The sequence below is a fragment of the Oncorhynchus mykiss genome, chromosome 23 (assembly GCF_013265735.2).
Source record: "Oncorhynchus mykiss isolate Arlee chromosome 23, USDA_OmykA_1.1, whole genome shotgun sequence".
NCBI classification, from domain to species: domain Eukaryota; kingdom Metazoa; phylum Chordata; class Actinopteri; order Salmoniformes; family Salmonidae; genus Oncorhynchus; species Oncorhynchus mykiss.
Window position 1 is genome coordinate 35,052,896 of NC_048587.1, and position 12,450 is coordinate 35,065,345.

Consider the following 12,450-nt stretch of genomic DNA (forward strand, 5'->3'; position numbering starts at 1 on the left):
TGCGATGTTGACAGTCAACCTTTATTTGTCCATATGTTCCACTCAGAGATCTGGGGGGAAAGGTGGGGCTGGCTGGGGCCTCTACAGAAAGCAGAGCCTATATGGATCGATGACATTGTAACTAAATGTATGTTCCTTAATTAAGCTTCAGTAAGAAAACCTACATTGAGGCCAATCAACAAAGACAGGAGAGAAAATTAAATGACAATGAGATGTGTGTAAACACATGGTAATATACATAGAAGACTGAAAGTAATGACATCTTAAAATGTTGAAGTTAGTATGAATAACAAAAAAAAATAAAAAATTGACAGCTCAGCATACATTTCTACATAGCATGCAATAAGGCACCTATCTAACACAAGGAATAAGCCTATGCTATGGTTTGAAGCATAAATGTGGGGAAAAAAAGGGGGAAAAGAACCTGCTCAAAATATCATTCCCTCCCATAACAGTATATGTATTTTATCCTTTGAAAATGACCCAAACCATCAAAAAAAAAAGTATTTTTATTTTTTGTTTTTACACAGAACAGTAAATAGAGCTCAATCCCATGGAATTTGCACAAAAAAATAAACTGGAAGTCCAAAATTAAGTGTTGTCAGTAAAAGCAACCTAGTCCTGTAATCGTATAGATTAGTATACACAATAAATCTATTCAGGATAGAAGTTCTCATCTGAGTGAAGACCTATGAAGCTAACTATAATTCTATACACTGATAATCGAATGAGTCTCCAAAGCAGAAAAAAAAGACTCAAACACCTGAGTCCAGTCCATTGTCTATCTGTAATAACAACAATGTACATTTGATACGGGAACACAGAAATCAATAGGGACTCAATGAAAAAGGACACAAGTCAACTTCAAATAAAGCTACCGGGTGGTTTTATTTTTTTTAAAGCGATGCATCTTGTCCACTTATCACGACTTAATTGCATCCCATACTACGATGTCTTGAGGCAGTATTGCTCTCCAGTCTGTTCAGCTGTATGACCACGTCACTAGGTACATACCCATCCACTTTACCTGATACACATGGAGCTGCATCACACTGGATGGAGCCCCAGATCCGAGATTTGACTGTATGTACATAAGAGAGCAGTAGCAACATTTCCTGGTAGCTCTGTAACACCTAAAACAAAAACAATGAATAAAATGAAAACGGATGGGGGGGGGGGGGGGGGGGGGGAGACTATGGGGATGTTACTAATTTTATATAAATAAAAGTCCTATTTCTGGAACAAAACTGCACACTAGCCACCTATACAGATATATAAAAGGATAAATCAACAATTATTTACATGGATTTCTTATTTTTTCCCGCGAGTTTACAGGTGAGGTGGTAAGATGGGGCAAAAAAAATATAGCAAAATGGCTAATTTATGCCATCAAGACAGTATGACTTGATAGCAAGTTGCATCAGTAGCCAAGTGTGGGAGATTGACCTCAAATGTTAAATATTGAAAAGCACTCCATATAGTCATATACAGTGAGACGCCCCCATACGGGTCAGTTAGTTACATCATGACTTGAATTCTCAGAGTAAAGCGTGTAAGTGGTCACACTAAGATAAGGGGGTATTATGTATGAATTAAATAACTACATTGGTCAGAAAACATTTTTATCATGTAGATCAGGGTTTCCAAAACTGTTTTGCTGCCCCCCCAGGTGCACGTTTTGGTTTTTGCCCTAGTGCTAGGGCAAAAAACAAAACGGTCCAGAACCAAGTTCAGGAAAACCGGATCTAGATTATCAATCAGATTTGATCTCTTTAAAACAATCAATCAAAAAGAGGGTCTCCAGAGCAAACATTTAAGCACAATCACAAATGAGAATTGCAGGCTCATTCAAAATGTCTATCAGACAATTTATTGAAAACAAACTAATCTCAAAGGTCCAAGGAACTTGTCAACAGCTCCTCTGTAAAGGGTTATAATAAGTCCTTTAAGTTCAGGCAATAACTTTTATTTATGATTTCTTCCTCCTCTTGAAAAAGGATATTTTTGTTGTGTCATTGTCCATTTGTTTTGACTGCTCCACAAAGACAAACTCCTTGCCCCTGACCTCTACACTGTTTACTGTGAGAGCTGGCCTGGTTTTATTCGCAGTAGTCGTGTCATGTCTGGAGCTTGGGACCGATTGGTAGAACAGAAACATCACAGGGGTGGGTGTCAGCCAGGGCTGTGTGTATGAGACTATGTTTGGGTGTGTGTACTAGAAGCTCACTGGTCTATGTGGATCCTATGATGCCTGGAGAGTGAGGATGAATGGTTGAAGCCTTTACCACACTGGGAGCACCTGTATGGCTTTTCGCTGGCCAGGATGCGCTGTTTGAGGATGGTGGTATGGGGGAATCCCTTTGTCGAGGGCACAGCGCTGTACTGTTGCTGCACTACCACCTGTTGCTGCACCTGCTGCTGCTTCTCCTCCTGGTGAACACGCTGGTGCCTGGACAGGGAAGAGGAGTGGTTGAACCTCTTCCCACAGTGGCCACAGGTGTAGCTTTTCCCCTCTGAGTGCACTCTTTGGTGGCGGGATAGGGAGGAGGAATGATTGAAGCCCTTGTCGCAGTGGTTGCAGCTGTACGGTTTGTCCCCCGCACCTCTGCCTCCCCCCTGGTGCAGCCTTGCCTGTTGCTTCATAGTGGACCCGTAGGAGAAGGCCTTGCCCTGGGGAGGAGAGGAGTAGATGCGGGCCTCCAGGTGGACCTTGTGGTGCCGGGAGAGCGAAGAGGAGTGGTTAAAGCTCTTGTCACACTGGGAGCAGGAGTAGGGTTTCCCACCAGAGTGGACCTGCTGGTGCTTCTTGAGGTGGCGCTTGCGGACGAAGCTCTTCCTGCACTGGTTGCACTTGTAGGGCTTCTCCCCAGAGTGGATCCGCTGGTGCTCCCGCAGGGTGGAGGCAGCGGCAAAGCACTTCCCACACTGTGTGCAGCGGTGGGGCTTGTCCCCTGCATGGGTCCTCTGGTGCTGCTTCAGGTTGGAGGACGTGGTGAAGCCTTTTCCGCACTGGGAACAGGTGAAGGGCTTCTCCCTGGCGTGGAGCTCCTGGTGCTTCTTGAGGTGGCGCCGGCGGATGAAGCTCTTTCTGCACTGGGTGCACTTATATGGCTTGTCCTCCGAGTGCATCTTCATATGCTCCCGCAGGGTGATGGCTGCCGCAAAGCTCTTGCCGCACTCAGAGCAACGGTGGGGCTTCTCTGGGCTGTGGATCATCTGGTGAGACTTGAGGTTGAACGTGTCGATCACCCCCTTGCCCACCATCTCCACGCCTGTGGTGGCGTACGCTTTCTCTTTCATGTGGATCTTCATGTGCTGCTTGAGGCTTGACTCCACAGCGAAGCTCTCGCCGCAGTGCACACAGATGTAAGGATTGGTGGCCTTGTGGATCTCGAAGTGCTGGTGCAGGTCGGCCATGCTGCCGAAGATCTCACCGCACTCGTTGCACTGCAGGCCGTGGGCCTCGTGGATCACCACACCATTCTCTGACTCCACCGTCAGCTCGCCGCCCACGTGGTCCGACTCCACCTTGACCATATGCTCCGTCTCAGTTTTTAACAGCACCTCTCCCAGCAGTGCCTCCCCCTTGCCCTCACCCCCCATGGTGAAGCACTGGATCTCGCCATGGTGGTCCATCTTGGTAACATAGTCATGGTCCGTCTCTGTGACCATGGCGTCCACACAGGCCACCGCGGTGAGCCCCTCGATCTTGGCCAGGTCGGCCCCGTGGATCTCCAGTTCCAGGCCGCGTTTCTCCTCTGTCATGATCTCAGTCTCAGCCGCGTAGTGCAGGTCAACCTGGCTGTGGGCGATGACACACTCCGACCCCAGCGTGTCAAGGCCGGGTGTGTCACACTCAGTCTCTGACTCAGCCATCAGAACACACTCCAGCCCGACGACCTCCGTTTTTGTGCTGGACGAGAAGCTTAGAGGGACTTGGGGGTAAGATAGCTCCACTTAGTATGGCGAGCACAGCGGGTTGGTAGTCGTTCTTGGATCAGTCAGTCAGAAAGGGCTGTCAGGGGAGAAAATACAATATACAGCTAGGATTAAATGACGTGACAATGAGCTATTATTTACATCCCAACCGAAGTGTTTCCATGCTTATGAACAGTAGCACTGTGGGGCATATTCAATGCTACTGATACTAAGCACAGGACTGCTGGTGTTCCTTAAAACAAATTATATTTGGACTACTGTATTTTTTTTTGCAGAGATTGGCTATGAAGAATAATATTCTGTTTTTGGGCTATATAACCCATGAAAACACCCAACACGCCATGGAGCCATAGCTTCTGCACTATGACACTTGTTGTTATTAGCCAGCTAACTAGCCAGCCAAGACCACCAACTAGCAATTAATTTACGGCTAACTAGCCAAGTGACAGGAGGAACAAGGGCAACACACTGCACAAACTGATAAAAATGTTTACTTGTATTAATTCTACAACAGAGACCACGGGTGTGTACCATCCTCTAACAATGGATATAAATGTCACCAATTTACATTAGATTTGAAACAGTTCAAATGCATCTGAGTGCTTCATTAGATGGCTATAAATCGCTATCCCAAGTTGAGCTCAAGAACTGCGGCTACCTAGGCAGAATGAAAGACATCGGTTCTTGCACAGTCATTCATTGCATAAGACATGGCACGTAGATTTTTGATAAGACAATGCACGCGGGCTTCACAGAAGCCACAAGTTATTTACACATTATTTGAAATGGCATGACAATAGTGTAAACGCAGTGTTTAGCTAGCTAGCCAAAGGAAGACAACATTTACCATCTTGGCTACATAGCCAACATTAGCCCGCTAGTTAGCGGGCTACGGTAGGGCGAAAACAACTTAACGACGACACAGCATTGTTAGCGGCTAATGTTTGCCAAGATAGCGCGCTAACTAGCTTAGTAGCTGACAACTAGCTGGCTTGTTTTGATCATCAAAACAAGAGTTCCCCCCGAACATGCAACAAACCTTACATGCACCCAAGTCATTTTTCAATGGTTAGGAACACAATCACGAATGCGGAAATTATCCCTGAGCTTGTGCGCAGTTTTAACAGGCCATCTTGTCTTTGCCACACCACCACTTTCCAGTTAGCCAGGAATAAGCATAAGATGGCTGCCACTACGCTAAGTACCGCCCTTCACAGCGCATTTCAGAACTACAAGGGGGTTTCAAAAAGCACTGCACATTCCATATTCAAGTAAATTGAGCTACACGAGCAGAAAACTATTTTGTATACAGCACAAATATGCCACACCGATGTGTAGAAGGGGTATTGTTTTCACTATAATCCGATAAATCAACCTGAAACAAAGATGGCTAACATTATCCGGGCGAGGAGTGTTCGCATCGCTAAAAAGCCCGGGAAAGGCGACCCCATCTTATATAATCAACAATGCATAACAAAACACGTCTCAAATGCCTTAGAAATAATACAACACAGGACAAATGCCTGTATAATTTACAGTTAATTGAATGTACCCATGTATTGTAAGATTGAGAACGCTCGAGCATCAAGTTACCCAAATATATACTCGAGATGAGACAGCATTGCAGGAGTATATTTTCAGCTCACATACAATATGGCCTAGCCTCGCTAGCTACCGCGCTAGCGTACTCTTGTAGCAGGCTACTTAGCCGCGACTTCACGCTAACTAGCCGGCTATCTTCCTAGCCAGCTATAACTAAGTCCGTACGGGGCCCGACTGTCATTTTCTTTCTTGGATTTATTGGATCACTGGGCTGAATCATTGACATTTCATAGTGGCATATTTTCATTTGTGCAAAAATAATGAATCTATAAATTAATTGAAATTAAAACATACAAAATGATCACCTGATTGTATAGCATGTTAATATGCAACCTAAAGAACACAAAACAATCAACCTCGACAGCTGATTGGGAGTTTAATTCGTGTAGGTCTGCGGGTACCCACCTTTTTGTCTTCTGGTTATGTTAACTAGCTAGGTGATGAAAAAATGTTTATGGGCTCTGCACAACCGATAGCTAGCTCCTTGCTGCCTGCGACTGTCTGCAATGTCTTCCTCTCTCTTTCTGTAGAGCTGGCGCCACTGATCTTCCTTCTGGCGCCAACAACGTTGGAGCGCATTAGCGAATGCATTGTAGCTTGTCACTGGCACATGCAATCAAGACTGCCCCCTATAGCCCCGGAGTAATACATGCCGATTGCCTCTACTGTAAATTTACGAAGTTGCCTTCACTACCCGTGTCCTTCTCTCTCTGTTCAATTTCAATTCAATGAGCTTCATTGGCATTGGGCATATATGTTTACATTGCTAAAGCAAGTGAAATTGATAAACAAAAGTTAAATAAACAATAAAAAGTGAACAGTAAATATTCCAAAATAATATTATGTCCATATACAGTGTTGTAACGATGTGCAAATACTTAAAGGATAAAAGGAAAAAGAAATAAACATAAATATGGGTGGTATTTACTATGGTGTTTGTTCTTCACTGGTTGCCCCTTTCTTGTGTCTACAGGTCACAAATCTTGCTGCTGTGATGGCTGTGATATTTCACCCAATGGATATGGGAGTTTATCAAAATTGGATTTGTTTTTTAATTCTTTGTGGATCTGTGTAATCTGAGGGAAATATGTGTCTCTAATATGGTCCTACATTTGGCAGGAGGTTAGGAAGTGCAGCTCAGTTTCCACCTCATTTTGTGGGCAGTGTGCACATAGCCTGTCTTCTCTTCAGAGCCAGGTCTGCCTTCAACGACCTTTCTCAATAGCAAGTCTGTACATAGTCAAAGCTTTCCTTAATATTAGGTCAGTCACAGTGGTCAGGTATTCTGCCACTGTGTACTCTCTGTTTACGGCCAAATAGCATTCTAGTTTACCATTTTTTTTGGTAATTCTTTCCAATATGTCAAGTAATTTTCTTTTTGTTTTCTCACAATTTGGTTATGTCTAATTCTGTTGCTTTCCTGGAGCTCTGTGGGGTCTGTTTGGCTTGTGAACAGAGCCCCAGGACCAGCTTGCTTAGGGGACTCTTCTCCAGGGTCATCTCTCTGTAGGTGATGGCTTTGTTATGGAAGGTTTGTAAATCACTTATTTTTAGGTGGTGGTAGAATTTAAAGGCTCTTCTCTGGATTTTGATAATTAACGTGTATTGGCCTAATTCTGCTCAGCATGCATTTTTTGGGTGTTTTACATTGTACACAGGGGATATTTTCAATTTGGTGTCTCAATTTGGTGTTTGTCCAATTTTGTGAATTCTTGGTTGGTGAGCGGACCCCAGACCTCACAACCATAAAAGTTCAAACCTCCAAAAAGTTCTGGGACACTGTGAAGTCCATGGAAAACAAGAGCACTTCCTCCTAGCTGCCCACTGCACTGAGGCTAGGTAACACGGTCACCACCGATAAATCCATGATTATCGAAAACTTCAACAAGCATTTCTCAACGGCTGGCCATGCCTTCCGCCTGGCTACTCCAACCTCGGCCAACAGCTCCGCCCCCCCCCGCAGCTACTCGCCCAAGCCTCTCCAGGTTCTCCTTTACCCAAATCCAGATAGCAGATGTTCTGAAAGAGCTGCAAAACCTGGACCCGTACAAATCAGCTGGGCATGACAATCTGGACCCTCTATTTCTGAAACTATCCGCCGCCATTGTCGCAACCCCTATTACCAGCCTGTTCAACCTCTCTTTCATATCGTCTGAGATCCCCAAGGATTGGAAAGCTGCCGCAGTCATCCCCCTCTTCAAAGGGGGAGACACCCTGGACCCAAACTGTTACAGACCTATATCCATCCTGCCCTGCCTATCTAAGGTCTTCGAAAGCCAAGTCAACAAACAGGTCACTGACCATCTCGAATCACACCGTACCTTCTCCGCCGTGCAATCTGGTTTCCGAGCCGGTCACGGGCGCACCTCAGCCACGCTCAAGGTACTAAACGATATCATAACGGCCATCGATAAAAGACAGTACTGTGCAGCCGTCTTCATCGACCTTGCCAAGGCTTTCGACTTTGTCAATCACCATATTCTTATCGGCAGACTCAGTAGCCTCGGTTTTTCTGATGACTGCCTTGCCTGGTTCACCAACTACTTTGCAGACAGAGTTCAGTGTGTCAAATCGGAGGGCATGCTGTCCTTTGGCAGTCTCTATGGGGGTGCCACAGGGTTCAATTCCCGGGCCGACTCTTTTCTCTGTATATATCAATGATGTTGCTCTTGCTGCGGGCGATTCCCTGATCCACCTCTACGCAGACGACACCATTCTATATACTTCCGGCCCGTCCTTGGACACTGTGCTATCTAACCTCCAAACAAGCTTCATTGCCATACAACACTCCTTCCGTGGCCTCCAACTGCTCTTAAACGCTAGTAAAACCAAATGCATGCTTTTCAACCGTTCGCTGCCTGCACCCGCACGCCTGACTAGTATCACCACCCTGGATGTTTCCGACCTTGAATATGTGGACATCTATAAGTACCTAGGTGTCTGGCTAGACTGTAAACTCTCCTTCCAGACTCATATCAAACATCTCCAATCGAAAATCAAATCTAGAGTCGGCTTTCTATTCCGCAACAAAGCCTCCTTCACTCACGCCGCCAAACTTACCCTAGTAAAACTGACTATCCTACCGATCCTCGACTTCGGCGACGTCATCTACAAAATAGCTTCCAACACTCTACTCAGCAAACTGGATGCAGTTTATCACAGTGCCATCCGTTTTGTCACTAAAGCACCTTATACCACCCACCACTGCGACCTGTATGCTCTAGTCGGCTGGACCTCGCTACATATTCGTCGCCAGACCCATTGGTTCCAGGTCATCTACAAGTCCATGCTAGGTAAAGCTCTGCCTTATCTCAGTTCACTGGTCACGATGGCAACACCCACCCGTAGCATGCGCTCCAGCAGGTGTATCTCACTGATCATCCATAAAGCCAACACCTAATTTGGCCGCCTTTCGTTCCAGTTCTCTGCTGCCTGTGACTGGAACGAATTGCAAAAATCGCTGAAGTTGGAGACTTTTATCTCCCTCACCAACTTCAGACATCTGCTATCTGAGCAGCTAACCGATCGCTGCAGCTGTACATAGTCTATCGGTAAATAGCCCACCCAATTTTACCTACCTCATCCCCATACTGTTTTTATTTATTTACTTTTCTGCTCTTTTGCACACCAATATCTCTACCTGTACATGACCATCTGATCATTTATCACTCCAGTGTTAATCTGCAAAATTGTAATTATTTGCCTACCTTCTCATGCCTTTTGCACACAATGTATATAGACTCTTTTTTTCTACTGTGTTATTGACTTGTTAATTGTTTACTCCATGTGTAACTCTGTGTTGTCTGTTCACACTGCTATGCTTTATCTTGGCCAGGTCACAGTTGCAAATGAGAACTTGTTCTCAACTAGCCTACCTGGTTAAATAAAGGTGAAATAAAAAAATAAAATAAAATAAAATAAAGGGTAATGGGTTCTAAAACTGATTCAAGCATTTTTAGCCAGATCCTAATTGGTATGTCATATTTTAAGTTCCTTTGGATAGCATAGAAAGCCCTTCTTGCCTTGTCTCTCAGATCATTAACAGCTTTGTGGAAGTTACCTGTGGCTCTGATGTTTAGGCCGATGTATGTATAGTTTTGTGTGTACTCAAGGGCAATGGTGTCTAGGTGGAATTTGTATTTGTTGTCCTGGCAACTGGATTTTTTTTGGATCAACATTATTTTTTTCTTACTGAGATTTACTTTCAGGGCCTCAGGTCTGACAGAATCTGTGCAGAAGATCTAGGTGCTGCTGTAGGCCGTCCTTGGTTGGGGACAGAAGCACCAGATCATCAGCAAACAGTAGATATTTGACTTCAGATTCTAGTAGAGTGAGGTCGGGTGCTGCAGACTGTTATAGTGCCCTCGCCAATTCGTTGATATATATGTTGAAGAGGGTGGGGCTTAAGCTGCATTCCTGTCTCACCCCACAGCCCTGTGGAAAGAAATGTGTGTGTTTTTTTGCCAATTTTAACCACACACGTGTTGTTTGTGTACATGGATTTTATAATGTCGTATGTTTTTCCCCAACACCCCTTTCCATCAATTTGTATAGCAGTCCCTCATGACAAATTGAGTCAAAACTTTTTTAAAGTCAACAAAGCATGAGAAGACTTTGCTTTTGTTTTGTTTTGTTTGTTTGTCAATTAGGCTGTGCAGGGTGAATATGTGGTCTGTCGTACAGTAATTTGGTAAAAAGCCAATTTGACATTTGCTCAGTACATTGTTTTCACTGAGGAAATGTACAAGTCTGCTGTTAATGATAATGCAGAGGATTTTCCCAATTTGCTGTTGACACATATCCCATGGTAGTTATTGGGGTCAAATGTGTCTCCACATTTGTAGATTGGGGTTATCAGTCCTTTGGTTCCAAATATTGGGGAAGATGCCAGAGCTGAGGATGATGTTAAAGAGTTAAGTATAGCCAATTGGAATTTGTGGTCTGTATATTTTATCATTTCATGTTGGATACCATCAACACCTTTTTGGGTTTAAGGGTTTGTATTTTGTCCTGTAGTTCATTCAATGTAATTGGAAAATCCACTGGGTTCTGGTAGTCTTAAATAGCTGATTCTAAGATTTGTAATTGATAATGGATATGTTTTTGCTATTTGTTCTTGTTTATAGACCAAAAAGATTGGTATAAGATTGGTATCTTCGTTTTGGATGGATAACTCTTCGCGTTGTTGTTTGTTTAGTGTGTTCCAACTTTCCCAGAAGTGATTAGATTTGATGGATTCTTCAATTACATTGAGCTGATTTCTGACGTGCTGTTCCTTTTTTCACATAGTGTATTTCTGTATTGTTTTAGTGATTCACCAAAGTGAAGGCATAGACTCAGGTTTTCTTGGTCTCTATGTTTTTGGTTGGATAGGTTTCTCAATTTCTTTCTTAGGTTTTTACATTCTTCATCAAACAACTTGTCATTGTTGTTAATGTACTTAGGATGTCTTCTTGAAATGTTTGATAGGGAAGCTGAAATTTTCAAATATACTGTTTAGGCTTTCTACTGCCAAGATTACACCTTCACTATTACAATGAAATGTTTTGTCCAGGAAGTTGTCTAAAAGGGATTGAATTTGTTGTTGCCTAGTTGTTTTATGGTAGGTTTCTACACTACTTTCCTTCCATCTATAGCATTTCTTAATATTGTGTAATTACTTTGGTTTTGATGCCTCATGGTTGAGTTTTGCTCTGTTCAGGTAGACCGTGATTTTGCTGTGATCTGATAGGAGTGTTAGTTGTCTGACTGTGAACGCTCTGAGAGACTCTGGGTTGAGTTCAGTGGTGAAGTAATATACAGTACTACTGCCAAGGGATGAGCTGTCGGTGTACCTACCATAGGAGTCTCCTCGAAGCCTACCATTGACTATGTACAGAACCAGCGTGTGACAGAGCTGCAGGAGTTTTGACCCATTTTTGTTGATTGTTTTGTCGTAGTTGTGTCTAGGGGGGCCATATTTTGGAGGGAATACTGTCACCTCCAGGTAGGTGTTTGTTTCCTGTGTGCTGAGAGTGTCAGGTTCTTGTCCAGTTCTGCCATTTAGGGCGCCACAGACTAGTACATGTACCTGGGCCTGGAAATGGTTGATCTCCCTCTCTATGGTGGAGAAGCTGTCTTCATTAAAGTATGGGGATTCTACTGGGGGGATATAGGTAGCACACGTGGACATTTTTTGGGGGGTTGTCAGGAGGGCTTACAGGGGGGCTGACAGGGGGTGGGATCCCCTGGGCTTAATTTATCTGTCCTGCTGTGATGTCGAGGCTATGGTCAGGGTCTGAGGTGCGCTGTTCTGCTGTGGTGTTGAGACTTTGGTCAGGATTTGAGGTGGACTGTTCTACTGGCTTCTCTGTGGGGGTGGCCAGCTCTCTAATGGATTATTCTCTCTCACACGTCATCTCTCTCACACACACATTTTTTGGCACTTGATGTGTGTGTCTATGGTAAATCAGCAGCTAGAGCCCGCTGTCTGTAGGCGAGTCACGTCAAACAAAACAGATTTTGTGTATGTAATTTGATGTCTTTTTCATGAACTTTTTTTCCAATGGAAGTATTTACTATTCAGACCATCAACATTCTTGCCTGTAAACAACAACCAATCTGATAGATGAAATCCAATAGCTATAGGCTTGGTGTCAATGACTCCGGACGTCCCTGTATTTGCATGCATTCACTGCAGGCGTTGTCTTATAAATGGAAGCAGTTGTATTACAGTGCCAGGACAATGAGGCCATTCACAGAACTGGAAGATGCATGATTTCCACAATTCTCATCCTCCTGCTTGGCCTATATTATGGACTTCATATTTCTCTGGTAGTCAAACTGCTCTCGGAGAATTAAAACAGCATTCTGTAGTTGACTGTGCAAAAAGGGAGAGTGTTTGTAAATTCCCATGTGTTTATTCGAAAT

At 44.0% G+C, this 12,450-nt stretch overlaps 1 protein-coding gene across 1 annotated transcript; it reads right to left on the bottom strand.

Moving 5' to 3' along the window:
- LOC110502648 (zinc finger protein 883) lies at positions 1-6,124 on the bottom strand. Its single transcript, XM_021580856.2, has 2 exons — positions 5,947-6,124; positions 1-4,015 (listed from the first exon to the last, which is right to left on the bottom strand). Exon 2 carries the CDS (start codon positions 3,874-3,876, stop codon positions 2,224-2,226), a length of 1,653 nt encoding a protein of 550 aa, XP_021436531.1. The 5' UTR covers positions 3,877-4,015; positions 5,947-6,124; the 3' UTR covers positions 1-2,223.
- Positions 6,125-12,450: the final 6,326 nt, after the last annotated feature.

Excerpts from the sequence above, each read along its gene's own strand:
- LOC110502648 (XM_021580856.2), bottom strand. The coding sequence starts at position 3,876 with ATGGCTGAGTCAGAGACTGAGTGTGACACACCCGGCCTTGACACGCTG.